The sequence below is a fragment of the Sphaerodactylus townsendi genome, linkage group LG05, assembly GCF_021028975.2.
Source record: "Sphaerodactylus townsendi isolate TG3544 linkage group LG05, MPM_Stown_v2.3, whole genome shotgun sequence".
Classification (NCBI taxonomy): Eukaryota; Metazoa; Chordata; class Lepidosauria; order Squamata; family Sphaerodactylidae; genus Sphaerodactylus; species Sphaerodactylus townsendi.
The window spans coordinates 57,991,349-58,019,149 of record NC_059429.1 but is presented as its reverse complement, the minus strand read 5'-3'; the positions used below and the strand labels follow the sequence as shown (position 1 = coordinate 58,019,149).

At 87.7% G+C, this 27,801-nt stretch overlaps 2 protein-coding genes across 3 annotated transcripts in view; one reads left to right on the top strand and one right to left on the bottom strand.

The window, feature by feature from the left end:
* The window catches only part of WLS (Wnt ligand secretion mediator), a 109,926-nt gene extending 85,011 nt beyond the window's left edge, over positions 1-24,915 (bottom strand). The window contains 1 exon segment of the mRNA XM_048498684.1: positions 24,616-24,915. Coding sequence (XP_048354641.1) covers positions 24,616-24,721 — 106 coding nt within the window. The 5' untranslated portion in view covers positions 24,722-24,915.
* LOC125433813 (methylcrotonoyl-CoA carboxylase beta chain, mitochondrial-like) overlaps positions 1-27,801 on the top strand; it is a 73,339-nt gene that overhangs the window by 16,761 nt on the left and 28,777 nt on the right. The window lies entirely within an intron of this gene.

The following is a 27,801-nucleotide window of genomic DNA, read 5'->3' as shown; positions in this document are numbered from 1 at the left end:
CCCCCCACCCCCCCCCCCCCCCACCCCCCCCCCCCCCCACCCCCCCCCCCCCCCACCCCCCCCCCCCCCCACCCCCCCCCCCCCCCACCCCCCCCCCCCCCCACCCCCCCCCCCCCCCACCCCCCCCCCCCCCCACCCCCCCCCCCCCCCACCCCCCCCCCCCCCCACCCCCCCCCCCCCCCACCCCCCCCCCCCCCCACCCCCCCCCCCCCCCACCCCCCCCCCCCCCCACCCCCCCCCCCCCCCACCCCCCCCCCCCCCCACCCCCCCCCCCCCCCACCCCCCCCCCCCCCCACCCCCCCCCCCCCCCACCCCCCCCCCCCCCCACCCCCCCCCCCCCCCACCCCCCCCCCCCCCCACCCCCCCCCCCCCCCACCCCCCCCCCCCCCCACCCCCCCCCCCCCCCACCCCCCCCCCCCCCCACCCCCCCCCCCCCCCACCCCCCCCCCCCCCCACCCCCCCCCCCCCCCACCCCCCCCCCCCCCCACCCCCCCCCCCCCCCACCCCCCCCCCCCCCCACCCCCCCCCCCCCCCACCCCCCCCCCCCCCCACCCCCCCCCCCCCCCACCCCCCCCCCCCCCCACCCCCCCCCCCCCCCACCCCCCCCCCCCCCCACCCCCCCCCCCCCCCACCCCCCCCCCCCCCCACCCCCCCCCCCCCCCACCCCCCCCCCCCCCCACCCCCCCCCCCCCCCACCCCCCCCCCCCCCCACCCCCCCCCCCCCCCACCCCCCCCCCCCCCCACCCCCCCCCCCCCCCACCCCCCCCCCCCCCCACCCCCCCCCCCCCCCACCCCCCCCCCCCCCCACCCCCCCCCCCCCCCACCCCCCCCCCCCCCCACCCCCCCCCCCCCCCACCCCCCCCCCCCCCCACCCCCCCCCCCCCCCACCCCCCCCCCCCCCCACCCCCCCCCCCCCCCACCCCCCCCCCCCCCCACCCCCCCCCCCCCCCACCCCCCCCCCCCCCCACCCCCCCCCCCCCCCACCCCCCCCCCCCCCCACCCCCCCCCCCCCCCACCCCCCCCCCCCCCCACCCCCCCCCCCCCCCACCCCCCCCCCCCCCCACCCCCCCCCCCCCCCACCCCCCCCCCCCCCCACCCCCCCCCCCCCCCACCCCCCCCCCCCCCCACCCCCCCCCCCCCCCACCCCCCCCCCCCCCCACCCCCCCCCCCCCCCACCCCCCCCCCCCCCCACCCCCCCCCCCCCCCACCCCCCCCCCCCCCCACCCCCCCCCCCCCCCACCCCCCCCCCCCCCCACCCCCCCCCCCCCCCACCCCCCCCCCCCCCCACCCCCCCCCCCCCCCACCCCCCCCCCCCCCCACCCCCCCCCCCCCCCACCCCCCCCCCCCCCCACCCCCCCCCCCCCCCACCCCCCCCCCCCCCCACCCCCCCCCCCCCCCACCCCCCCCCCCCCCCACCCCCCCCCCCCCCCACCCCCCCCCCCCCCCACCCCCCCCCCCCCCCACCCCCCCCCCCCCCCACCCCCCCCCCCCCCCACCCCCCCCCCCCCCCACCCCCCCCCCCCCCCACCCCCCCCCCCCCCCACCCCCCCCCCCCCCCACCCCCCCCCCCCCCCACCCCCCCCCCCCCCCACCCCCCCCCCCCCCCACCCCCCCCCCCCCCCACCCCCCCCCCCCCCCACCCCCCCCCCCCCCCACCCCCCCCCCCCCCCACCCCCCCCCCCCCCCACCCCCCCCCCCCCCCACCCCCCCCCCCCCCCACCCCCCCCCCCCCCCACCCCCCCCCCCCCCCACCCCCCCCCCCCCCCACCCCCCCCCCCCCCCACCCCCCCCCCCCCCCACCCCCCCCCCCCCCCACCCCCCCCCCCCCCCACCCCCCCCCCCCCCCACCCCCCCCCCCCCCCACCCCCCCCCCCCCCCACCCCCCCCCCCCCCCACCCCCCCCCCCCCCCACCCCCCCCCCCCCCCACCCCCCCCCCCCCCCACCCCCCCCCCCCCCCACCCCCCCCCCCCCCCACCCCCCCCCCCCCCCACCCCCCCCCCCCCCCACCCCCCCCCCCCCCCACCCCCCCCCCCCCCCACCCCCCCCCCCCCCCACCCCCCCCCCCCCCCACCCCCCCCCCCCCCCACCCCCCCCCCCCCCCACCCCCCCCCCCCCCCACCCCCCCCCCCCCCCACCCCCCCCCCCCCCCACCCCCCCCCCCCCCCACCCCCCCCCCCCCCCACCCCCCCCCCCCCCCACCCCCCCCCCCCCCCACCCCCCCCCCCCCCCACCCCCCCCCCCCCCCACCCCCCCCCCCCCCCACCCCCCCCCCCCCCCACCCCCCCCCCCCCCCACCCCCCCCCCCCCCCACCCCCCCCCCCCCCCACCCCCCCCCCCCCCCACCCCCCCCCCCCCCCACCCCCCCCCCCCCCCACCCCCCCCCCCCCCCACCCCCCCCCCCCCCCACCCCCCCCCCCCCCCACCCCCCCCCCCCCCCACCCCCCCCCCCCCCCACCCCCCCCCCCCCCCACCCCCCCCCCCCCCCACCCCCCCCCCCCCCCACCCCCCCCCCCCCCCACCCCCCCCCCCCCCCACCCCCCCCCCCCCCCACCCCCCCCCCCCCCCACCCCCCCCCCCCCCCACCCCCCCCCCCCCCCACCCCCCCCCCCCCCCACCCCCCCCCCCCCCCACCCCCCCCCCCCCCCACCCCCCCCCCCCCCCACCCCCCCCCCCCCCCACCCCCCCCCCCCCCCACCCCCCCCCCCCCCCACCCCCCCCCCCCCCCACCCCCCCCCCCCCCCACCCCCCCCCCCCCCCACCCCCCCCCCCCCCCACCCCCCCCCCCCCCCACCCCCCCCCCCCCCCACCCCCCCCCCCCCCCACCCCCCCCCCCCCCCACCCCCCCCCCCCCCCACCCCCCCCCCCCCCCACCCCCCCCCCCCCCCACCCCCCCCCCCCCCCACCCCCCCCCCCCCCCACCCCCCCCCCCCCCCACCCCCCCCCCCCCCCACCCCCCCCCCCCCCCACCCCCCCCCCCCCCCACCCCCCCCCCCCCCCACCCCCCCCCCCCCCCACCCCCCCCCCCCCCCACCCCCCCCCCCCCCCACCCCCCCCCCCCCCCACCCCCCCCCCCCCCCACCCCCCCCCCCCCCCACCCCCCCCCCCCCCCACCCCCCCCCCCCCCCACCCCCCCCCCCCCCCACCCCCCCCCCCCCCCACCCCCCCCCCCCCCCACCCCCCCCCCCCCCCACCCCCCCCCCCCCCCACCCCCCCCCCCCCCCACCCCCCCCCCCCCCCACCCCCCCCCCCCCCCACCCCCCCCCCCCCCCACCCCCCCCCCCCCCCACCCCCCCCCCCCCCCACCCCCCCCCCCCCCCACCCCCCCCCCCCCCCACCCCCCCCCCCCCCCACCCCCCCCCCCCCCCACCCCCCCCCCCCCCCACCCCCCCCCCCCCCCACCCCCCCCCCCCCCCACCCCCCCCCCCCCCCACCCCCCCCCCCCCCCACCCCCCCCCCCCCCCACCCCCCCCCCCCCCCACCCCCCCCCCCCCCCACCCCCCCCCCCCCCCACCCCCCCCCCCCCCCACCCCCCCCCCCCCCCACCCCCCCCCCCCCCCACCCCCCCCCCCCCCCACCCCCCCCCCCCCCCACCCCCCCCCCCCCCCACCCCCCCCCCCCCCCACCCCCCCCCCCCCCCACCCCCCCCCCCCCCCACCCCCCCCCCCCCCCACCCCCCCCCCCCCCCACCCCCCCCCCCCCCCACCCCCCCCCCCCCCCACCCCCCCCCCCCCCCACCCCCCCCCCCCCCCACCCCCCCCCCCCCCCACCCCCCCCCCCCCCCACCCCCCCCCCCCCCCACCCCCCCCCCCCCCCACCCCCCCCCCCCCCCACCCCCCCCCCCCCCCACCCCCCCCCCCCCCCACCCCCCCCCCCCCCCACCCCCCCCCCCCCCCACCCCCCCCCCCCCCCACCCCCCCCCCCCCCCACCCCCCCCCCCCCCCACCCCCCCCCCCCCCCACCCCCCCCCCCCCCCACCCCCCCCCCCCCCCACCCCCCCCCCCCCCCACCCCCCCCCCCCCCCACCCCCCCCCCCCCCCACCCCCCCCCCCCCCCACCCCCCCCCCCCCCCACCCCCCCCCCCCCCCACCCCCCCCCCCCCCCACCCCCCCCCCCCCCCACCCCCCCCCCCCCCCACCCCCCCCCCCCCCCACCCCCCCCCCCCCCCACCCCCCCCCCCCCCCACCCCCCCCCCCCCCCACCCCCCCCCCCCCCCACCCCCCCCCCCCCCCACCCCCCCCCCCCCCCACCCCCCCCCCCCCCCACCCCCCCCCCCCCCCACCCCCCCCCCCCCCCACCCCCCCCCCCCCCCACCCCCCCCCCCCCCCACCCCCCCCCCCCCCCACCCCCCCCCCCCCCCACCCCCCCCCCCCCCCACCCCCCCCCCCCCCCACCCCCCCCCCCCCCCACCCCCCCCCCCCCCCACCCCCCCCCCCCCCCACCCCCCCCCCCCCCCACCCCCCCCCCCCCCCACCCCCCCCCCCCCCCACCCCCCCCCCCCCCCACCCCCCCCCCCCCCCACCCCCCCCCCCCCCCACCCCCCCCCCCCCCCACCCCCCCCCCCCCCCACCCCCCCCCCCCCCCACCCCCCCCCCCCCCCACCCCCCCCCCCCCCCACCCCCCCCCCCCCCCACCCCCCCCCCCCCCCACCCCCCCCCCCCCCCACCCCCCCCCCCCCCCACCCCCCCCCCCCCCCACCCCCCCCCCCCCCCACCCCCCCCCCCCCCCACCCCCCCCCCCCCCCACCCCCCCCCCCCCCCACCCCCCCCCCCCCCCACCCCCCCCCCCCCCCACCCCCCCCCCCCCCCACCCCCCCCCCCCCCCACCCCCCCCCCCCCCCACCCCCCCCCCCCCCCACCCCCCCCCCCCCCCACCCCCCCCCCCCCCCACCCCCCCCCCCCCCCACCCCCCCCCCCCCCCACCCCCCCCCCCCCCCACCCCCCCCCCCCCCCACCCCCCCCCCCCCCCACCCCCCCCCCCCCCCACCCCCCCCCCCCCCCACCCCCCCCCCCCCCCACCCCCCCCCCCCCCCACCCCCCCCCCCCCCCACCCCCCCCCCCCCCCACCCCCCCCCCCCCCCACCCCCCCCCCCCCCCACCCCCCCCCCCCCCCACCCCCCCCCCCCCCCACCCCCCCCCCCCCCCACCCCCCCCCCCCCCCACCCCCCCCCCCCCCCACCCCCCCCCCCCCCCACCCCCCCCCCCCCCCACCCCCCCCCCCCCCCACCCCCCCCCCCCCCCACCCCCCCCCCCCCCCACCCCCCCCCCCCCCCACCCCCCCCCCCCCCCACCCCCCCCCCCCCCCACCCCCCCCCCCCCCCACCCCCCCCCCCCCCCACCCCCCCCCCCCCCCACCCCCCCCCCCCCCCACCCCCCCCCCCCCCCACCCCCCCCCCCCCCCACCCCCCCCCCCCCCCACCCCCCCCCCCCCCCACCCCCCCCCCCCCCCACCCCCCCCCCCCCCCACCCCCCCCCCCCCCCACCCCCCCCCCCCCCCACCCCCCCCCCCCCCCACCCCCCCCCCCCCCCACCCCCCCCCCCCCCCACCCCCCCCCCCCCCCACCCCCCCCCCCCCCCACCCCCCCCCCCCCCCACCCCCCCCCCCCCCCACCCCCCCCCCCCCCCACCCCCCCCCCCCCCCACCCCCCCCCCCCCCCACCCCCCCCCCCCCCCACCCCCCCCCCCCCCCACCCCCCCCCCCCCCCACCCCCCCCCCCCCCCACCCCCCCCCCCCCCCACCCCCCCCCCCCCCCACCCCCCCCCCCCCCCACCCCCCCCCCCCCCCACCCCCCCCCCCCCCCACCCCCCCCCCCCCCCACCCCCCCCCCCCCCCACCCCCCCCCCCCCCCACCCCCCCCCCCCCCCACCCCCCCCCCCCCCCACCCCCCCCCCCCCCCACCCCCCCCCCCCCCCACCCCCCCCCCCCCCCACCCCCCCCCCCCCCCACCCCCCCCCCCCCCCACCCCCCCCCCCCCCCACCCCCCCCCCCCCCCACCCCCCCCCCCCCCCACCCCCCCCCCCCCCCACCCCCCCCCCCCCCCACCCCCCCCCCCCCCCACCCCCCCCCCCCCCCACCCCCCCCCCCCCCCACCCCCCCCCCCCCCCACCCCCCCCCCCCCCCACCCCCCCCCCCCCCCACCCCCCCCCCCCCCCACCCCCCCCCCCCCCCACCCCCCCCCCCCCCCACCCCCCCCCCCCCCCACCCCCCCCCCCCCCCACCCCCCCCCCCCCCCACCCCCCCCCCCCCCCACCCCCCCCCCCCCCCACCCCCCCCCCCCCCCACCCCCCCCCCCCCCCACCCCCCCCCCCCCCCACCCCCCCCCCCCCCCACCCCCCCCCCCCCCCACCCCCCCCCCCCCCCACCCCCCCCCCCCCCCACCCCCCCCCCCCCCCACCCCCCCCCCCCCCCACCCCCCCCCCCCCCCACCCCCCCCCCCCCCCACCCCCCCCCCCCCCCACCCCCCCCCCCCCCCACCCCCCCCCCCCCCCACCCCCCCCCCCCCCCACCCCCCCCCCCCCCCACCCCCCCCCCCCCCCACCCCCCCCCCCCCCCACCCCCCCCCCCCCCCACCCCCCCCCCCCCCCACCCCCCCCCCCCCCCACCCCCCCCCCCCCCCACCCCCCCCCCCCCCCACCCCCCCCCCCCCCCACCCCCCCCCCCCCCCACCCCCCCCCCCCCCCACCCCCCCCCCCCCCCACCCCCCCCCCCCCCCACCCCCCCCCCCCCCCACCCCCCCCCCCCCCCACCCCCCCCCCCCCCCACCCCCCCCCCCCCCCACCCCCCCCCCCCCCCACCCCCCCCCCCCCCCACCCCCCCCCCCCCCCACCCCCCCCCCCCCCCACCCCCCCCCCCCCCCACCCCCCCCCCCCCCCACCCCCCCCCCCCCCCACCCCCCCCCCCCCCCACCCCCCCCCCCCCCCACCCCCCCCCCCCCCCACCCCCCCCCCCCCCCACCCCCCCCCCCCCCCACCCCCCCCCCCCCCCACCCCCCCCCCCCCCCACCCCCCCCCCCCCCCACCCCCCCCCCCCCCCACCCCCCCCCCCCCCCACCCCCCCCCCCCCCCACCCCCCCCCCCCCCCACCCCCCCCCCCCCCCACCCCCCCCCCCCCCCACCCCCCCCCCCCCCCACCCCCCCCCCCCCCCACCCCCCCCCCCCCCCACCCCCCCCCCCCCCCACCCCCCCCCCCCCCCACCCCCCCCCCCCCCCACCCCCCCCCCCCCCCACCCCCCCCCCCCCCCACCCCCCCCCCCCCCCACCCCCCCCCCCCCCCACCCCCCCCCCCCCCCACCCCCCCCCCCCCCCACCCCCCCCCCCCCCCACCCCCCCCCCCCCCCACCCCCCCCCCCCCCCACCCCCCCCCCCCCCCACCCCCCCCCCCCCCCACCCCCCCCCCCCCCCACCCCCCCCCCCCCCCACCCCCCCCCCCCCCCACCCCCCCCCCCCCCCACCCCCCCCCCCCCCCACCCCCCCCCCCCCCCACCCCCCCCCCCCCCCACCCCCCCCCCCCCCCACCCCCCCCCCCCCCCACCCCCCCCCCCCCCCACCCCCCCCCCCCCCCACCCCCCCCCCCCCCCACCCCCCCCCCCCCCCACCCCCCCCCCCCCCCACCCCCCCCCCCCCCCACCCCCCCCCCCCCCCACCCCCCCCCCCCCCCACCCCCCCCCCCCCCCACCCCCCCCCCCCCCCACCCCCCCCCCCCCCCACCCCCCCCCCCCCCCACCCCCCCCCCCCCCCACCCCCCCCCCCCCCCACCCCCCCCCCCCCCCACCCCCCCCCCCCCCCACCCCCCCCCCCCCCCACCCCCCCCCCCCCCCACCCCCCCCCCCCCCCACCCCCCCCCCCCCCCACCCCCCCCCCCCCCCACCCCCCCCCCCCCCCACCCCCCCCCCCCCCCACCCCCCCCCCCCCCCACCCCCCCCCCCCCCCACCCCCCCCCCCCCCCACCCCCCCCCCCCCCCACCCCCCCCCCCCCCCACCCCCCCCCCCCCCCACCCCCCCCCCCCCCCACCCCCCCCCCCCCCCACCCCCCCCCCCCCCCACCCCCCCCCCCCCCCACCCCCCCCCCCCCCCACCCCCCCCCCCCCCCACCCCCCCCCCCCCCCACCCCCCCCCCCCCCCACCCCCCCCCCCCCCCACCCCCCCCCCCCCCCACCCCCCCCCCCCCCCACCCCCCCCCCCCCCCACCCCCCCCCCCCCCCACCCCCCCCCCCCCCCACCCCCCCCCCCCCCCACCCCCCCCCCCCCCCACCCCCCCCCCCCCCCACCCCCCCCCCCCCCCACCCCCCCCCCCCCCCACCCCCCCCCCCCCCCACCCCCCCCCCCCCCCACCCCCCCCCCCCCCCACCCCCCCCCCCCCCCACCCCCCCCCCCCCCCACCCCCCCCCCCCCCCACCCCCCCCCCCCCCCACCCCCCCCCCCCCCCACCCCCCCCCCCCCCCACCCCCCCCCCCCCCCACCCCCCCCCCCCCCCACCCCCCCCCCCCCCCACCCCCCCCCCCCCCCACCCCCCCCCCCCCCCACCCCCCCCCCCCCCCACCCCCCCCCCCCCCCACCCCCCCCCCCCCCCACCCCCCCCCCCCCCCACCCCCCCCCCCCCCCACCCCCCCCCCCCCCCACCCCCCCCCCCCCCCACCCCCCCCCCCCCCCACCCCCCCCCCCCCCCACCCCCCCCCCCCCCCACCCCCCCCCCCCCCCACCCCCCCCCCCCCCCACCCCCCCCCCCCCCCACCCCCCCCCCCCCCCACCCCCCCCCCCCCCCACCCCCCCCCCCCCCCACCCCCCCCCCCCCCCACCCCCCCCCCCCCCCACCCCCCCCCCCCCCCACCCCCCCCCCCCCCCACCCCCCCCCCCCCCCACCCCCCCCCCCCCCCACCCCCCCCCCCCCCCACCCCCCCCCCCCCCCACCCCCCCCCCCCCCCACCCCCCCCCCCCCCCACCCCCCCCCCCCCCCACCCCCCCCCCCCCCCACCCCCCCCCCCCCCCACCCCCCCCCCCCCCCACCCCCCCCCCCCCCCACCCCCCCCCCCCCCCACCCCCCCCCCCCCCCACCCCCCCCCCCCCCCACCCCCCCCCCCCCCCACCCCCCCCCCCCCCCACCCCCCCCCCCCCCCACCCCCCCCCCCCCCCACCCCCCCCCCCCCCCACCCCCCCCCCCCCCCACCCCCCCCCCCCCCCACCCCCCCCCCCCCCCACCCCCCCCCCCCCCCACCCCCCCCCCCCCCCACCCCCCCCCCCCCCCACCCCCCCCCCCCCCCACCCCCCCCCCCCCCCACCCCCCCCCCCCCCCACCCCCCCCCCCCCCCACCCCCCCCCCCCCCCACCCCCCCCCCCCCCCACCCCCCCCCCCCCCCACCCCCCCCCCCCCCCACCCCCCCCCCCCCCCACCCCCCCCCCCCCCCACCCCCCCCCCCCCCCACCCCCCCCCCCCCCCACCCCCCCCCCCCCCCACCCCCCCCCCCCCCCACCCCCCCCCCCCCCCACCCCCCCCCCCCCCCACCCCCCCCCCCCCCCACCCCCCCCCCCCCCCACCCCCCCCCCCCCCCACCCCCCCCCCCCCCCACCCCCCCCCCCCCCCACCCCCCCCCCCCCCCACCCCCCCCCCCCCCCACCCCCCCCCCCCCCCACCCCCCCCCCCCCCCACCCCCCCCCCCCCCCACCCCCCCCCCCCCCCACCCCCCCCCCCCCCCACCCCCCCCCCCCCCCACCCCCCCCCCCCCCCACCCCCCCCCCCCCCCACCCCCCCCCCCCCCCACCCCCCCCCCCCCCCACCCCCCCCCCCCCCCACCCCCCCCCCCCCCCACCCCCCCCCCCCCCCACCCCCCCCCCCCCCCACCCCCCCCCCCCCCCACCCCCCCCCCCCCCCACCCCCCCCCCCCCCCACCCCCCCCCCCCCCCACCCCCCCCCCCCCCCACCCCCCCCCCCCCCCACCCCCCCCCCCCCCCACCCCCCCCCCCCCCCACCCCCCCCCCCCCCCACCCCCCCCCCCCCCCACCCCCCCCCCCCCCCACCCCCCCCCCCCCCCACCCCCCCCCCCCCCCACCCCCCCCCCCCCCCACCCCCCCCCCCCCCCACCCCCCCCCCCCCCCACCCCCCCCCCCCCCCACCCCCCCCCCCCCCCACCCCCCCCCCCCCCCACCCCCCCCCCCCCCCACCCCCCCCCCCCCCCACCCCCCCCCCCCCCCACCCCCCCCCCCCCCCACCCCCCCCCCCCCCCACCCCCCCCCCCCCCCACCCCCCCCCCCCCCCACCCCCCCCCCCCCCCACCCCCCCCCCCCCCCACCCCCCCCCCCCCCCACCCCCCCCCCCCCCCACCCCCCCCCCCCCCCACCCCCCCCCCCCCCCACCCCCCCCCCCCCCCACCCCCCCCCCCCCCCACCCCCCCCCCCCCCCACCCCCCCCCCCCCCCACCCCCCCCCCCCCCCACCCCCCCCCCCCCCCACCCCCCCCCCCCCCCACCCCCCCCCCCCCCCACCCCCCCCCCCCCCCACCCCCCCCCCCCCCCACCCCCCCCCCCCCCCACCCCCCCCCCCCCCCACCCCCCCCCCCCCCCACCCCCCCCCCCCCCCACCCCCCCCCCCCCCCACCCCCCCCCCCCCCCACCCCCCCCCCCCCCCACCCCCCCCCCCCCCCACCCCCCCCCCCCCCCACCCCCCCCCCCCCCCACCCCCCCCCCCCCCCACCCCCCCCCCCCCCCACCCCCCCCCCCCCCCACCCCCCCCCCCCCCCACCCCCCCCCCCCCCCACCCCCCCCCCCCCCCACCCCCCCCCCCCCCCACCCCCCCCCCCCCCCACCCCCCCCCCCCCCCACCCCCCCCCCCCCCCACCCCCCCCCCCCCCCACCCCCCCCCCCCCCCACCCCCCCCCCCCCCCACCCCCCCCCCCCCCCACCCCCCCCCCCCCCCACCCCCCCCCCCCCCCACCCCCCCCCCCCCCCACCCCCCCCCCCCCCCACCCCCCCCCCCCCCCACCCCCCCCCCCCCCCACCCCCCCCCCCCCCCACCCCCCCCCCCCCCCACCCCCCCCCCCCCCCACCCCCCCCCCCCCCCACCCCCCCCCCCCCCCACCCCCCCCCCCCCCCACCCCCCCCCCCCCCCACCCCCCCCCCCCCCCACCCCCCCCCCCCCCCACCCCCCCCCCCCCCCACCCCCCCCCCCCCCCACCCCCCCCCCCCCCCACCCCCCCCCCCCCCCACCCCCCCCCCCCCCCACCCCCCCCCCCCCCCACCCCCCCCCCCCCCCACCCCCCCCCCCCCCCACCCCCCCCCCCCCCCACCCCCCCCCCCCCCCACCCCCCCCCCCCCCCACCCCCCCCCCCCCCCACCCCCCCCCCCCCCCACCCCCCCCCCCCCCCACCCCCCCCCCCCCCCACCCCCCCCCCCCCCCACCCCCCCCCCCCCCCACCCCCCCCCCCCCCCACCCCCCCCCCCCCCCACCCCCCCCCCCCCCCACCCCCCCCCCCCCCCACCCCCCCCCCCCCCCACCCCCCCCCCCCCCCACCCCCCCCCCCCCCCACCCCCCCCCCCCCCCACCCCCCCCCCCCCCCACCCCCCCCCCCCCCCACCCCCCCCCCCCCCCACCCCCCCCCCCCCCCACCCCCCCCCCCCCCCACCCCCCCCCCCCCCCACCCCCCCCCCCCCCCACCCCCCCCCCCCCCCACCCCCCCCCCCCCCCACCCCCCCCCCCCCCCACCCCCCCCCCCCCCCACCCCCCCCCCCCCCCACCCCCCCCCCCCCCCACCCCCCCCCCCCCCCACCCCCCCCCCCCCCCACCCCCCCCCCCCCCCACCCCCCCCCCCCCCCACCCCCCCCCCCCCCCACCCCCCCCCCCCCCCACCCCCCCCCCCCCCCACCCCCCCCCCCCCCCACCCCCCCCCCCCCCCACCCCCCCCCCCCCCCACCCCCCCCCCCCCCCACCCCCCCCCCCCCCCACCCCCCCCCCCCCCCACCCCCCCCCCCCCCCACCCCCCCCCCCCCCCACCCCCCCCCCCCCCCACCCCCCCCCCCCCCCACCCCCCCCCCCCCCCACCCCCCCCCCCCCCCACCCCCCCCCCCCCCCACCCCCCCCCCCCCCCACCCCCCCCCCCCCCCACCCCCCCCCCCCCCCACCCCCCCCCCCCCCCACCCCCCCCCCCCCCCACCCCCCCCCCCCCCCACCCCCCCCCCCCCCCACCCCCCCCCCCCCCCACCCCCCCCCCCCCCCACCCCCCCCCCCCCCCACCCCCCCCCCCCCCCACCCCCCCCCCCCCCCACCCCCCCCCCCCCCCACCCCCCCCCCCCCCCACCCCCCCCCCCCCCCACCCCCCCCCCCCCCCACCCCCCCCCCCCCCCACCCCCCCCCCCCCCCACCCCCCCCCCCCCCCACCCCCCCCCCCCCCCACCCCCCCCCCCCCCCACCCCCCCCCCCCCCCACCCCCCCCCCCCCCCACCCCCCCCCCCCCCCACCCCCCCCCCCCCCCACCCCCCCCCCCCCCCACCCCCCCCCCCCCCCACCCCCCCCCCCCCCCACCCCCCCCCCCCCCCACCCCCCCCCCCCCCCACCCCCCCCCCCCCCCACCCCCCCCCCCCCCCACCCCCCCCCCCCCCCACCCCCCCCCCCCCCCACCCCCCCCCCCCCCCACCCCCCCCCCCCCCCACCCCCCCCCCCCCCCACCCCCCCCCCCCCCCACCCCCCCCCCCCCCCACCCCCCCCCCCCCCCACCCCCCCCCCCCCCCACCCCCCCCCCCCCCCACCCCCCCCCCCCCCCACCCCCCCCCCCCCCCACCCCCCCCCCCCCCCACCCCCCCCCCCCCCCACCCCCCCCCCCCCCCACCCCCCCCCCCCCCCACCCCCCCCCCCCCCCACCCCCCCCCCCCCCCACCCCCCCCCCCCCCCACCCCCCCCCCCCCCCACCCCCCCCCCCCCCCACCCCCCCCCCCCCCCACCCCCCCCCCCCCCCACCCCCCCCCCCCCCCACCCCCCCCCCCCCCCACCCCCCCCCCCCCCCACCCCCCCCCCCCCCCACCCCCCCCCCCCCCCACCCCCCCCCCCCCCCACCCCCCCCCCCCCCCACCCCCCCCCCCCCCCACCCCCCCCCCCCCCCACCCCCCCCCCCCCCCACCCCCCCCCCCCCCCACCCCCCCCCCCCCCCACCCCCCCCCCCCCCCACCCCCCCCCCCCCCCACCCCCCCCCCCCCCCACCCCCCCCCCCCCCCACCCCCCCCCCCCCCCACCCCCCCCCCCCCCCACCCCCCCCCCCCCCCACCCCCCCCCCCCCCCACCCCCCCCCCCCCCCACCCCCCCCCCCCCCCACCCCCCCCCCCCCCCACCCCCCCCCCCCCCCACCCCCCCCCCCCCCCACCCCCCCCCCCCCCCACCCCCCCCCCCCCCCACCCCCCCCCCCCCCCACCCCCCCCCCCCCCCACCCCCCCCCCCCCCCACCCCCCCCCCCCCCCACCCCCCCCCCCCCCCACCCCCCCCCCCCCCCACCCCCCCCCCCCCCCACCCCCCCCCCCCCCCACCCCCCCCCCCCCCCACCCCCCCCCCCCCCCACCCCCCCCCCCCCCCACCCCCCCCCCCCCCCACCCCCCCCCCCCCCCACCCCCCCCCCCCCCCACCCCCCCCCCCCCCCACCCCCCCCCCCCCCCACCCCCCCCCCCCCCCACCCCCCCCCCCCCCCACCCCCCCCCCCCCCCACCCCCCCCCCCCCCCACCCCCCCCCCCCCCCACCCCCCCCCCCCCCCACCCCCCCCCCCCCCCACCCCCCCCCCCCCCCACCCCCCCCCCCCCCCACCCCCCCCCCCCCCCACCCCCCCCCCCCCCCACCCCCCCCCCCCCCCACCCCCCCCCCCCCCCACCCCCCCCCCCCCCCACCCCCCCCCCCCCCCACCCCCCCCCCCCCCCACCCCCCCCCCCCCCCACCCCCCCCCCCCCCCACCCCCCCCCCCCCCCACCCCCCCCCCCCCCCACCCCCCCCCCCCCCCACCCCCCCCCCCCCCCACCCCCCCCCCCCCCCACCCCCCCCCCCCCCCACCCCCCCCCCCCCCCACCCCCCCCCCCCCCCACCCCCCCCCCCCCCCACCCCCCCCCCCCCCCACCCCCCCCCCCCCCCACCCCCCCCCCCCCCCACCCCCCCCCCCCCCCACCCCCCCCCCCCCCCACCCCCCCCCCCCCCCACCCCCCCCCCCCCCCACCCCCCCCCCCCCCCACCCCCCCCCCCCCCCACCCCCCCCCCCCCCCACCCCCCCCCCCCCCCACCCCCCCCCCCCCCCACCCCCCCCCCCCCCCACCCCCCCCCCCCCCCACCCCCCCCCCCCCCCACCCCCCCCCCCCCCCACCCCCCCCCCCCCCCACCCCCCCCCCCCCCCACCCCCCCCCCCCCCCACCCCCCCCCCCCCCCACCCCCCCCCCCCCCCACCCCCCCCCCCCCCCACCCCCCCCCCCCCCCACCCCCCCCCCCCCCCACCCCCCCCCCCCCCCACCCCCCCCCCCCCCCACCCCCCCCCCCCCCCACCCCCCCCCCCCCCCACCCCCCCCCCCCCCCACCCCCCCCCCCCCCCACCCCCCCCCCCCCCCACCCCCCCCCCCCCCCACCCCCCCCCCCCCCCACCCCCCCCCCCCCCCACCCCCCCCCCCCCCCACCCCCCCCCCCCCCCACCCCCCCCCCCCCCCACCCCCCCCCCCCCCCACCCCCCCCCCCCCCCACCCCCCCCCCCCCCCACCCCCCCCCCCCCCCACCCCCCCCCCCCCCCACCCCCCCCCCCCCCCACCCCCCCCCCCCCCCACCCCCCCCCCCCCCCACCCCCCCCCCCCCCCACCCCCCCCCCCCCCCACCCCCCCCCCCCCCCACCCCCCCCCCCCCCCACCCCCCCCCCCCCCCACCCCCCCCCCCCCCCACCCCCCCCCCCCCCCACCCCCCCCCCCCCCCACCCCCCCCCCCCCCCACCCCCCCCCCCCCCCACCCCCCCCCCCCCCCACCCCCCCCCCCCCCCACCCCCCCCCCCCCCCACCCCCCCCCCCCCCCACCCCCCCCCCCCCCCACCCCCCCCCCCCCCCACCCCCCCCCCCCCCCACCCCCCCCCCCCCCCACCCCCCCCCCCCCCCACCCCCCCCCCCCCCCACCCCCCCCCCCCCCCACCCCCCCCCCCCCCCACCCCCCCCCCCCCCCACCCCCCCCCCCCCCCACCCCCCCCCCCCCCCACCCCCCCCCCCCCCCACCCCCCCCCCCCCCCACCCCCCCCCCCCCCCACCCCCCCCCCCCCCCACCCCCCCCCCCCCCCACCCCCCCCCCCCCCCACCCCCCCCCCCCCCCACCCCCCCCCCCCCCCACCCCCCCCCCCCCCCACCCCCCCCCCCCCCCACCCCCCCCCCCCCCCACCCCCCCCCCCCCCCACCCCCCCCCCCCCCCACCCCCCCCCCCCCCCACCCCCCCCCCCCCCCACCCCCCCCCCCCCCCACCCCCCCCCCCCCCCACCCCCCCCCCCCCCCACCCCCCCCCCCCCCCACCCCCCCCCCCCCCCACCCCCCCCCCCCCCCACCCCCCCCCCCCCCCACCCCCCCCCCCCCCCACCCCCCCCCCCCCCCACCCCCCCCCCCCCCCACCCCCCCCCCCCCCCACCCCCCCCCCCCCCCACCCCCCCCCCCCCCCACCCCCCCCCCCCCCCACCCCCCCCCCCCCCCACCCCCCCCCCCCCCCACCCCCCCCCCCCCCCACCCCCCCCCCCCCCCACCCCCCCCCCCCCCCACCCCCCCCCCCCCCCACCCCCCCCCCCCCCCACCCCCCCCCCCCCCCACCCCCCCCCCCCCCCACCCCCCCCCCCCCCCACCCCCCCCCCCCCCCACCCCCCCCCCCCCCCACCCCCCCCCCCCCCCACCCCCCCCCCCCCCCACCCCCCCCCCCCCCCACCCCCCCCCCCCCCCACCCCCCCCCCCCCCCACCCCCCCCCCCCCCCACCCCCCCCCCCCCCCACCCCCCCCCCCCCCCACCCCCCCCCCCCCCCACCCCCCCCCCCCCCCACCCCCCCCCCCCCCCACCCCCCCCCCCCCCCACCCCCCCCCCCCCCCACCCCCCCCCCCCCCCACCCCCCCCCCCCCCCACCCCCCCCCCCCCCCACCCCCCCCCCCCCCCACCCCCCCCCCCCCCCACCCCCCCCCCCCCCCACCCCCCCCCCCCCCCACCCCCCCCCCCCCCCACCCCCCCCCCCCCCCACCCCCCCCCCCCCCCACCCCCCCCCCCCCCCACCCCCCCCCCCCCCCACCCCCCCCCCCCCCCACCCCCCCCCCCCCCCACCCCCCCCCCCCCCCACCCCCCCCCCCCCCCACCCCCCCCCCCCCCCACCCCCCCCCCCCCCCACCCCCCCCCCCCCCCACCCCCCCCCCCCCCCACCCCCCCCCCCCCCCACCCCCCCCCCCCCCCACCCCCCCCCCCCCCCACCCCCCCCCCCCCCCACCCCCCCCCCCCCCCACCCCCCCCCCCCCCCACCCCCCCCCCCCCCCACCCCCCCCCCCCCCCACCCCCCCCCCCCCCCACCCCCCCCCCCCCCCACCCCCCCCCCCCCCCACCCCCCCCCCCCCCCACCCCCCCCCCCCCCCACCCCCCCCCCCCCCCACCCCCCCCCCCCCCCACCCCCCCCCCCCCCCACCCCCCCCCCCCCCCACCCCCCCCCCCCCCCACCCCCCCCCCCCCCCACCCCCCCCCCCCCCCACCCCCCCCCCCCCCCACCCCCCCCCCCCCCCACCCCCCCCCCCCCCCACCCCCCCCCCCCCCCACCCCCCCCCCCCCCCACCCCCCCCCCCCCCCACCCCCCCCCCCCCCCACCCCCCCCCCCCCCCACCCCCCCCCCCCCCCACCCCCCCCCCCCCCCACCCCCCCCCCCCCCCACCCCCCCCCCCCCCCACCCCCCCCCCCCCCCACCCCCCCCCCCCCCCACCCCCCCCCCCCCCCACCCCCCCCCCCCCCCACCCCCCCCCCCCCCCACCCCCCCCCCCCCCCACCCCCCCCCCCCCCCACCCCCCCCCCCCCCCACCCCCCCCCCCCCCCACCCCCCCCCCCCCCCACCCCCCCCCCCCCCCACCCCCCCCCCCCCCCACCCCCCCCCCCCCCCACCCCCCCCCCCCCCCACCCCCCCCCCCCCCCACCCCCCCCCCCCCCCACCCCCCCCCCCCCCCACCCCCCCCCCCCCCCACCCCCCCCCCCCCCCACCCCCCCCCCCCCCCACCCCCCCCCCCCCCCACCCCCCCCCCCCCCCACCCCCCCCCCCCCCCACCCCCCCCCCCCCCCACCCCCCCCCCCCCCCACCCCCCCCCCCCCCCACCCCCCCCCCCCCCCACCCCCCCCCCCCCCCACCCCCCCCCCCCCCCACCCCCCCCCCCCCCCACCCCCCCCCCCCCCCACCCCCCCCCCCCCCCACCCCCCCCCCCCCCCACCCCCCCCCCCCCCCACCCCCCCCCCCCCCCACCCCCCCCCCCCCCCACCCCCCCCCCCCCCCACCCCCCCCCCCCCCCACCCCCCCCCCCCCCCACCCCCCCCCCCCCCCACCCCCCCCCCCCCCCACCCCCCCCCCCCCCCACCCCCCCCCCCCCCCACCCCCCCCCCCCCCCACCCCCCCCCCCCCCCACCCCCCCCCCCCCCCACCCCCCCCCCCCCCCACCCCCCCCCCCCCCCACCCCCCCCCCCCCCCACCCCCCCCCCCCCCCACCCCCCCCCCCCCCCACCCCCCCCCCCCCCCACCCCCCCCCCCCCCCACCCCCCCCCCCCCCCACCCCCCCCCCCCCCCACCCCCCCCCCCCCCCACCCCCCCCCCCCCCCACCCCCCCCCCCCCCCACCCCCCCCCCCCCCCACCCCCCCCCCCCCCCACCCCCCCCCCCCCCCACCCCCCCCCCCCCCCACCCCCCCCCCCCCCCACCCCCCCCCCCCCCCACCCCCCCCCCCCCCCACCCCCCCCCCCCCCCACCCCCCCCCCCCCCCACCCCCCCCCCCCCCCACCCCCCCCCCCCCCCACCCCCCCCCCCCCCCACCCCCCCCCCCCCCCACCCCCCCCCCCCCCCACCCCCCCCCCCCCCCACCCCCCCCCCCCCCCACCCCCCCCCCCCCCCACCCCCCCCCCCCCCCACCCCCCCCCCCCCCCACCCCCCCCCCCCCCCACCCCCCCCCCCCCCCACCCCCCCCCCCCCCCACCCCCCCCCCCCCCCACCCCCCCCCCCCCCCACCCCCCCCCCCCCCCACCCCCCCCCCCCCCCACCCCCCCCCCCCCCCACCCCCCCCCCCCCCCACCCCCCCCCCCCCCCACCCCCCCCCCCCCCCACCCCCCCCCCCCCCCACCCCCCCCCCCCCCCACCCCCCCCCCCCCCCACCCCCCCCCCCCCCCACCCCCCCCCCCCCCCACCCCCCCCCCCCCCCACCCCCCCCCCCCCCCACCCCCCCCCCCCCCCACCCCCCCCCCCCCCCACCCCCCCCCCCCCCCACCCCCCCCCCCCCCCACCCCCCCCCCCCCCCACCCCCCCCCCCCCCCACCCCCCCCCCCCCCCACCCCCCCCCCCCCCCACCCCCCCCCCCCCCCACCCCCCCCCCCCCCCACCCCCCCCCCCCCCCACCCCCCCCCCCCCCCACCCCCCCCCCCCCCCACCCCCCCCCCCCCCCACCCCCCCCCCCCCCCACCCCCCCCCCCCCCCACCCCCCCCCCCCCCCACCCCCCCCCCCCCCCACCCCCCCCCCCCCCCACCCCCCCCCCCCCCCACCCCCCCCCCCCCCCACCCCCCCCCCCCCCCACCCCCCCCCCCCCCCACCCCCCCCCCCCCCCACCCCCCCCCCCCCCCACCCCCCCCCCCCCCCACCCCCCCCCCCCCCCACCCCCCCCCCCCCCCACCCCCCCCCCCCCCCACCCCCCCCCCCCCCCACCCCCCCCCCCCCCCACCCCCCCCCCCCCCCACCCCCCCCCCCCCCCACCCCCCCCCCCCCCCACCCCCCCCCCCCCCCACCCCCCCCCCCCCCCACCCCCCCCCCCCCCCACCCCCCCCCCCCCCCACCCCCCCCCCCCCCCACCCCCCCCCCCCCCCACCCCCCCCCCCCCCCACCCCCCCCCCCCCCCACCCCCCCCCCCCCCCACCCCCCCCCCCCCCCACCCCCCCCCCCCCCCACCCCCCCCCCCCCCCACCCCCCCCCCCCCCCACCCCCCCCCCCCCCCACCCCCCCCCCCCCCCACCCCCCCCCCCCCCCACCCCCCCCCCCCCCCACCCCCCCCCCCCCCCACCCCCCCCCCCCCCCACCCCCCCCCCCCCCCACCCCCCCCCCCCCCCACCCCCCCCCCCCCCCACCCCCCCCCCCCCCCACCCCCCCCCCCCCCCACCCCCCCCCCCCCCCACCCCCCCCCCCCCCCACCCCCCCCCCCCCCCACCCCCCCCCCCCCCCACCCCCCCCCCCCCCCACCCCCCCCCCCCCCCACCCCCCCCCCCCCCCACCCCCCCCCCCCCCCACCCCCCCCCCCCCCCACCCCCCCCCCCCCCCACCCCCCCCCCCCCCCACCCCCCCCCCCCCCCACCCCCCCCCCCCCCCACCCCCCCCCCCCCCCACCCCCCCCCCCCCCCACCCCCCCCCCCCCCCACCCCCCCCCCCCCCCACCCCCCCCCCCCCCCACCCCCCCCCCCCCCCACCCCCCCCCCCCCCCACCCCCCCCCCCCCCCACCCCCCCCCCCCCCCACCCCCCCCCCCCCCCACCCCCCCCCCCCCCCACCCCCCCCCCCCCCCACCCCCCCCCCCCCCCACCCCCCCCCCCCCCCACCCCCCCCCCCCCCCACCCCCCCCCCCCCCCACCCCCCCCCCCCCCCACCCCCCCCCCCCCCCACCCCCCCCCCCCCCCACCCCCCCCCCCCCCCACCCCCCCCCCCCCCCACCCCCCCCCCCCCCCACCCCCCCCCCCCCCCACCCCCCCCCCCCCCCACCCCCCCCCCCCCCCACCCCCCCCCCCCCCCACCCCCCCCCCCCCCCACCCCCCCCCCCCCCCACCCCCCCCCCCCCCCACCCCCCCCCCCCCCCACCCCCCCCCCCCCCCACCCCCCCCCCCCCCCACCCCCCCCCCCCCCCACCCCCCCCCCCCCCCACCCCCCCCCCCCCCCACCCCCCCCCCCCCCCACCCCCCCCCCCCCCCACCCCCCCCCCCCCCCACCCCCCCCCCCCCCCACCCCCCCCCCCCCCCACCCCCCCCCCCCCCCACCCCCCCCCCCCCCCACCCCCCCCCCCCCCCACCCCCCCCCCCCCCCACCCCCCCCCCCCCCCACCCCCCCCCCCCCCCACCCCCCCCCCCCCCCACCCCCCCCCCCCCCCACCCCCCCCCCCCCCCACCCCCCCCCCCCCCCACCCCCCCCCCCCCCCACCCCCCCCCCCCCCCACCCCCCCCCCCCCCCACCCCCCCCCCCCCCCACCCCCCCCCCCCCCCACCCCCCCCCCCCCCCACCCCCCCCCCCCCCCACCCCCCCCCCCCCCCACCCCCCCCCCCCCCCACCCCCCCCCCCCCCCACCCCCCCCCCCCCCCACCCCCCCCCCCCCCCACCCCCCCCCCCCCCCACCCCCCCCCCCCCCCACCCCCCCCCCCCCCCACCCCCCCCCCCCCCCACCCCCCCCCCCCCCCACCCCCCCCCCCCCCCACCCCCCCCCCCCCCCACCCCCCCCCCCCCCCACCCCCCCCCCCCCCCACCCCCCCCCCCCCCCACCCCCCCCCCCCCCCACCCCCCCCCCCCCCCACCCCCCCCCCCCCCCACCCCCCCCCCCCCCCACCCCCCCCCCCCCCCACCCCCCCCCCCCCCCACCCCCCCCCCCCCCCACCCCCCCCCCCCCCCACCCCCCCCCCCCCCCACCCCCCCCCCCCCCCACCCCCCCCCCCCCCCACCCCCCCCCCCCCCCACCCCCCCCCCCCCCCACCCCCCCCCCCCCCCACCCCCCCCCCCCCCCACCCCCCCCCCCCCCCACCCCCCCCCCCCCCCACCCCCCCCCCCCCCCACCCCCCCCCCCCCCCACCCCCCCCCCCCCCCACCCCCCCCCCCCCCCACCCCCCCCCCCCCCCACCCCCCCCCCCCCCCACCCCCCCCCCCCCCCACCCCCCCCCCCCCCCACCCCCCCCCCCCCCCACCCCCCCCCCCCCCCACCCCCCCCCCCCCCCACCCCCCCCCCCCCCCACCCCCCCCCCCCCCCACCCCCCCCCCCCCCCACCCCCCCCCCCCCCCACCCCCCCCCCCCCCCACCCCCCCCCCCCCCCACCCCCCCCCCCCCCCACCCCCCCCCCCCCCCACCCCCCCCCCCCCCCACCCCCCCCCCCCCCCACCCCCCCCCCCCCCCACCCCCCCCCCCCCCCACCCCCCCCCCCCCCCACCCCCCCCCCCCCCCACCCCCCCCCCCCCCCACCCCCCCCCCCCCCCACCCCCCCCCCCCCCCACCCCCCCCCCCCCCCACCCCCCCCCCCCCCCACCCCCCCCCCCCCCCACCCCCCCCCCCCCCCACCCCCCCCCCCCCCCACCCCCCCCCCCCCCCACCCCCCCCCCCCCCCACCCCCCCCCCCCCCCACCCCCCCCCCCCCCCACCCCCCCCCCCCCCCACCCCCCCCCCCCCCCACCCCCCCCCCCCCCCACCCCCCCCCCCCCCCACCCCCCCCCCCCCCCACCCCCCCCCCCCCCCACCCCCCCCCCCCCCCACCCCCCCCCCCCCCCACCCCCCCCCCCCCCCACCCCCCCCCCCCCCCACCCCCCCCCCCCCCCACCCCCCCCCCCCCCCACCCCCCCCCCCCCCCACCCCCCCCCCCCCCCACCCCCCCCCCCCCCCACCCCCCCCCCCCCCCACCCCCCCCCCCCCCCACCCCCCCCCCCCCCCACCCCCCCCCCCCCCCACCCCCCCCCCCCCCCACCCCCCCCCCCCCCCACCCCCCCCCCCCCCCACCCCCCCCCCCCCCCACCCCCCCCCCCCCCCACCCCCCCCCCCCCCCACCCCCCCCCCCCCCCACCCCCCCCCCCCCCCACCCCCCCCCCCCCCCACCCCCCCCCCCCCCCACCCCCCCCCCCCCCCACCCCCCCCCCCCCCCACCCCCCCCCCCCCCCACCCCCCCCCCCCCCCACCCCCCCCCCCCCCCACCCCCCCCCCCCCCCACCCCCCCCCCCCCCCACCCCCCCCCCCCCCCACCCCCCCCCCCCCCCACCCCCCCCCCCCCCCACCCCCCCCCCCCCCCACCCCCCCCCCCCCCCACCCCCCCCCCCCCCCACCCCCCCCCCCCCCCACCCCCCCCCCCCCCCACCCCCCCCCCCCCCCACCCCCCCCCCCCCCCACCCCCCCCCCCCCCCACCCCCCCCCCCCCCCACCCCCCCCCCCCCCCACCCCCCCCCCCCCCCACCCCCCCCCCCCCCCACCCCCCCCCCCCCCCACCCCCCCCCCCCCCCACCCCCCCCCCCCCCCACCCCCCCCCCCCCCCACCCCCCCCCCCCCCCACCCCCCCCCCCCCCCACCCCCCCCCCCCCCCACCCCCCCCCCCCCCCACCCCCCCCCCCCCCCACCCCCCCCCCCCCCCACCCCCCCCCCCCCCCACCCCCCCCCCCCCCCACCCCCCCCCCCCCCCACCCCCCCCCCCCCCCACCCCCCCCCCCCCCCACCCCCCCCCCCCCCCACCCCCCCCCCCCCCCACCCCCCCCCCCCCCCACCCCCCCCCCCCCCCACCCCCCCCCCCCCCCACCCCCCCCCCCCCCCACCCCCCCCCCCCCCCACCCCCCCCCCCCCCCACCCCCCCCCCCCCCCACCCCCCCCCCCCCCCACCCCCCCCCCCCCCCACCCCCCCCCCCCCCCACCCCCCCCCCCCCCCACCCCCCCCCCCCCCCACCCCCCCCCCCCCCCACCCCCCCCCCCCCCCACCCCCCCCCCCCCCCACCCCCCCCCCCCCCCACCCCCCCCCCCCCCCACCCCCCCCCCCCCCCACCCCCCCCCCCCCCCACCCCCCCCCCCCCCCACCCCCCCCCCCCCCCACCCCCCCCCCCCCCCACCCCCCCCCCCCCCCACCCCCCCCCCCCCCCACCCCCCCCCCCCCCCACCCCCCCCCCCCCCCACCCCCCCCCCCCCCCACCCCCCCCCCCCCCCACCCCCCCCCCCCCCCACCCCCCCCCCCCCCCACCCCCCCCCCCCCCCACCCCCCCCCCCCCCCACCCCCCCCCCCCCCCACCCCCCCCCCCCCCCACCCCCCCCCCCCCCCACCCCCCCCCCCCCCCACCCCCCCCCCCCCCCACCCCCCCCCCCCCCCACCCCCCCCCCCCCCCACCCCCCCCCCCCCCCACCCCCCCCCCCCCCCACCCCCCCCCCCCCCCACCCCCCCCCCCCCCCACCCCCCCCCCCCCCCACCCCCCCCCCCCCCCACCCCCCCCCCCCCCCACCCCCCCCCCCCCCCACCCCCCCCCCCCCCCACCCCCCCCCCCCCCCACCCCCCCCCCCCCCCACCCCCCCCCCCCCCCACCCCCCCCCCCCCCCACCCCCCCCCCCCCCCACCCCCCCCCCCCCCCACCCCCCCCCCCCCCCACCCCCCCCCCCCCCCACCCCCCCCCCCCCCCACCCCCCCCCCCCCCCACCCCCCCCCCCCCCCACCCCCCCCCCCCCCCACCCCCCCCCCCCCCCACCCCCCCCCCCCCCCACCCCCCCCCCCCCCCACCCCCCCCCCCCCCCACCCCCCCCCCCCCCCACCCCCCCCCCCCCCCACCCCCCCCCCCCCCCACCCCCCCCCCCCCCCACCCCCCCCCCCCCCCACCCCCCCCCCCCCCCACCCCCCCCCCCCCCCACCCCCCCCCCCCCCCACCCCCCCCCCCCCCCACCCCCCCCCCCCCCCACCCCCCCCCCCCCCCACCCCCCCCCCCCCCCACCCCCCCCCCCCCCCACCCCCCCCCCCCCCCACCCCCCCCCCCCCCCACCCCCCCCCCCCCCCACCCCCCCCCCCCCCCACCCCCCCCCCCCCCCACCCCCCCCCCCCCCCACCCCCCCCCCCCCCCACCCCCCCCCCCCCCCACCCCCCCCCCCCCCCACCCCCCCCCCCCCCCACCCCCCCCCCCCCCCACCCCCCCCCCCCCCCACCCCCCCCCCCCCCCACCCCCCCCCCCCCCCACCCCCCCCCCCCCCCACCCCAAGAAAGAAAGAAAGAAAAGCCCGCCTTCTTTCTTCCTAGCCAGCTCTCAAGCCCTTCGCCACTCTTAGGACGCGCAATGCAATGAGACACAAGACACAACGACGCCTCCCTGGGCTGCAGCGGCTCGAGCCCCCCAGGGTTTCTTGTTTAAATTGTTGAAGGAGATTTGTTTCCTCCCGCAACTGAGGAGAAAGCAGAGAGACGGGAGGAAGGGCTGAAGTCAGGAAGAGCAACCAACTTTGCTGCCCAAAGTTTTCTTGCAACCCGCGTCGCCATGCTTTGAGGTTCGCCTCCCGGTCGCCCTCTTGAAGTCGAGTAGGAACCGAGGCCAAAAAAAGTTTTTCCTGCCCCCGCTTTGACTAGAGTGCGGTGGGCGCCAAGAGGCCCGCGGCGAGGGGCTTCCTTACGCACCATTATCGGACTAATTAGATCATCGAAAAAAGCCAAACAACAAGGGGGGAAAGAGAAGCGAGGAGGAGAAGTCCACGTCCCCGCGCCCGAACTTACCGATCAGTCCTCCCACCAGGAAGGCGATGACTTGGAAAACCAGCAAGATCCCCCCAACAATGCAGAGCTTTCTCGTGCTCATGTTCTCGATTATTGCCCCAGCCATTTTCCAGAAGGTTTTCTTCCCCCCCCCTTACACTCCCAACGGCGGCTGCAAAACTTGCAGGAGGCGGCAGCACTGATTGCCCAGGCAAGCCCCGGTCTGGTTCCCCCTCTACCGCTGGGAGCTGTGATTGGGGCCGGCGCTCGGCTGCATGCGGCCGCTTTGCAGGCGCAGGAGTGCGGATCACATGACGCCCGCCCGCCCCCCTCTCCTCCCGGAGCCATTCAGCAGCAATTGGTGTCAGTCTCACGCAGCCGCGGGGGGAAGGCGGGAGACGCTTGCTTGTTTTAATTAAGCGGGGAGGGCGAGCCAGCAAGCCCGCCTTTCCCAGCGCCGAGGAGAGCCTTTCGCGTTCCCACGACTCACGGGTTCGCCGGGAATTAAAGGCAGGTCTGAGTAACAAAGTTCCAATTAAAATTACGCTACTGAGAAAAGCAGCCTTCTTTTCCTCTCCAACTACAGTCTCTAAATAAGATTATTTCCATTCTGACTGATGAAGACCTTCTGCTTAGCTGAGTGAGAAGCTTACTCACACGAAACACTGGAAAAAGGGGCTCACAAAAGCTCCTGCCGCAATACGTCTGTTACCCTTCAGATCATCACCACAAGATCGATTTTTATTTTTAAATCAAGAGAAAGCAGGGGGCGGGCGGGGATGTTAGCTATATTACTATACTTATACTTATACCAGCACACAGTCTCACCAACATCTGTCTCCAAAATTAGGAGCTTCACCCAAATTATTTTCACAAACATTGTGTGCGTAAAGTGCTGTCATGACTCATGGTGATCCTATCGGATTTTCAAGGCAAGAAATTTTTAGAGGTGGTTTGCCCTCTCCTGCCTGTGTGGACTGAGGCTCCTTCCACACATGCAGAATAATGCACTTTCAATGCACTTTGCAGCTGGATTTTACTGTGCGGAATAGCAAAATCCACTTGCAAACAATTGTGAAAGTGGATTGAAAGTGCATTATTCTGCATGTGCGGATGGGGCCTGAGAGAGTTCTGGCGGAACTGTGATTGGCCCAAAGTCACCCAGAAGGTTTCATGTGGAAGACTGAGAAATTGAACTGGATTCTCCAAATTAGAGTTCACTGCTCTCCACCGTTACACCAACATAAAGACTAACACGATTCATTCTAGAACTCACTTTATTAAGTGCTGCTGACTCATGAAAGTTTATGCTGAAATAAATGTTGTTGGTCTTTAAAATGCCACTGGACTCCTGTTGTATTTTCCTGCTATGGACTTCATATGGATATCCATCTGGAATTATCTAACAGTGAATGTATAAACCTGATTTTCCCCTTGGTAAGAGCTTTCTCCCATGGTGAAAACTGATCCTGGAATCATGGGAACAGATAATACATACGCAGAAGAATGCCACTGCCCTTAACACAGGCTGCTGTTATTTTGGTTTGTGATTGCATTTCCATTTGGTTGGGCTCAGCTGAAGCAGTGACACCATAATCCAACACGCCTGTGTATTTGGTGCATGGGAGTGAGATAACTGCAGTTTCATTGAGGTGAGAGGGAGATAAGTCTCCTGATGATACCACCCAGGTTTGGTGAAGTTTGGTTCAGGGTGTCCAAAGTTATGGACCCACAAAGGTGTAGCCCCCATCTTCTATTAGCTCCCATTGGAAACAATGGGGGACAGGGGCACCCCCTTTGGGAGCCCATAACTTTGGACCTCCTGACCCAAACCTCACCAAACCTGAGTGGTATCATCAGGAGAGTCTCCCAACAAATCCCTGAAATTTTGGTGCAGCTAGCCTAAAAACTGTACCCCCTGTAGGCAGAGGCGTTCCTCCCATTGGGCAACGTGGGCAGTTGCCCAGGGTGCCCCCTTGTGGGGGGGCGCAACAACTGCAGGTTCGTTTTTTTTGTATTTTCAGTGTTTTTCCATTTTTGGCCTGCAGGGGGTGCAGTTTTTAGGCTAGCAGCACCAAAATTTCAGGGATTTTTCGGGAGACTCTCATGATATCACCCATGTTTGGTGAGGTTTGGCTTAGGGAGTCCACTCCCAAAGGGAGTGCCCCATCCCCCATTGTTTCCAAAGGGTTTGGGGGCTACATTTTTAAGGGTACATAACTTTGAACCCCCTGAACCAAAGTTCACCAAACCTGGGTGGTATCATCAGTAGGGGCTCACGAAGATTCTTTGAACTTTTGGTGCTGCTATTTTAATAATTGCACCCCTGACAGCAGGCATCCCCTAAATTTCCCCAGATTTTCCTTTTAAATCCACCCCCTTCCTGCCAATGCTTGCTTGCTTTCTCTCAATGTGTAATAAAGGTTATTATTGTTATTGTTGTTGTTGTTGTTATTATTATTATTATATCCACTCCCTTCGGCATGGATTTAAAGGGAGAATCTGAGGTCCCCAGTTTAAACATTGAAAGTGATGCTGTTTCAGGGTGGGAGATAATCCACCCCAAAACAGCATCACTTTCAATGTTGTTTTAACTGGGGACCCCTTTAAGGTGGATTTAAAAGGAAAATCTGGGCTCCCTAGTTTAAATACTATTGAAAATAATGCTGTTTGGGGGTGGATTCCAGCATCACTTGTTTAAAGTAGGGAGCCCAGATTCTCCTTTTAAATCCACCTTAAAGGGAGAATCTGGGGTCCCCAGTTTAAATAACATTGAAAGGGATGCTGTTTCCCCCAATGGGGGGGACTGGATACAACACCATAAAATGTTTTCATAGCAGTAATAAAACATTTTGAAAGAATTTGAAAATGTTTTCAGAAAAATATTTCTGCTGTATGGCATGGCCCATTGCTGTGTTCAGATTTGTGAGTTGGGGCATGTTCCATAATGTGATGGTGACTTTTAACAACCTGGTGGAAAAAATAATTGTTTGGTCACGGTGGGAGAGGGTGGCCGCCCATGGGGGGGGGGGGCAATCAAACTCAGGTTTTGCCCAGGGCTCCAGTTTGCCTAGGTACACCACTGCCTGCCGGCCATAAACTGAAAAAACACTTAAAAATACAAAAAAACCACAAACAGGGGTGGAACTTCGAACATGTAATGAGGGGGTTTGAATCGGGAAACACCCCCCCCCCCCTTTACCTACC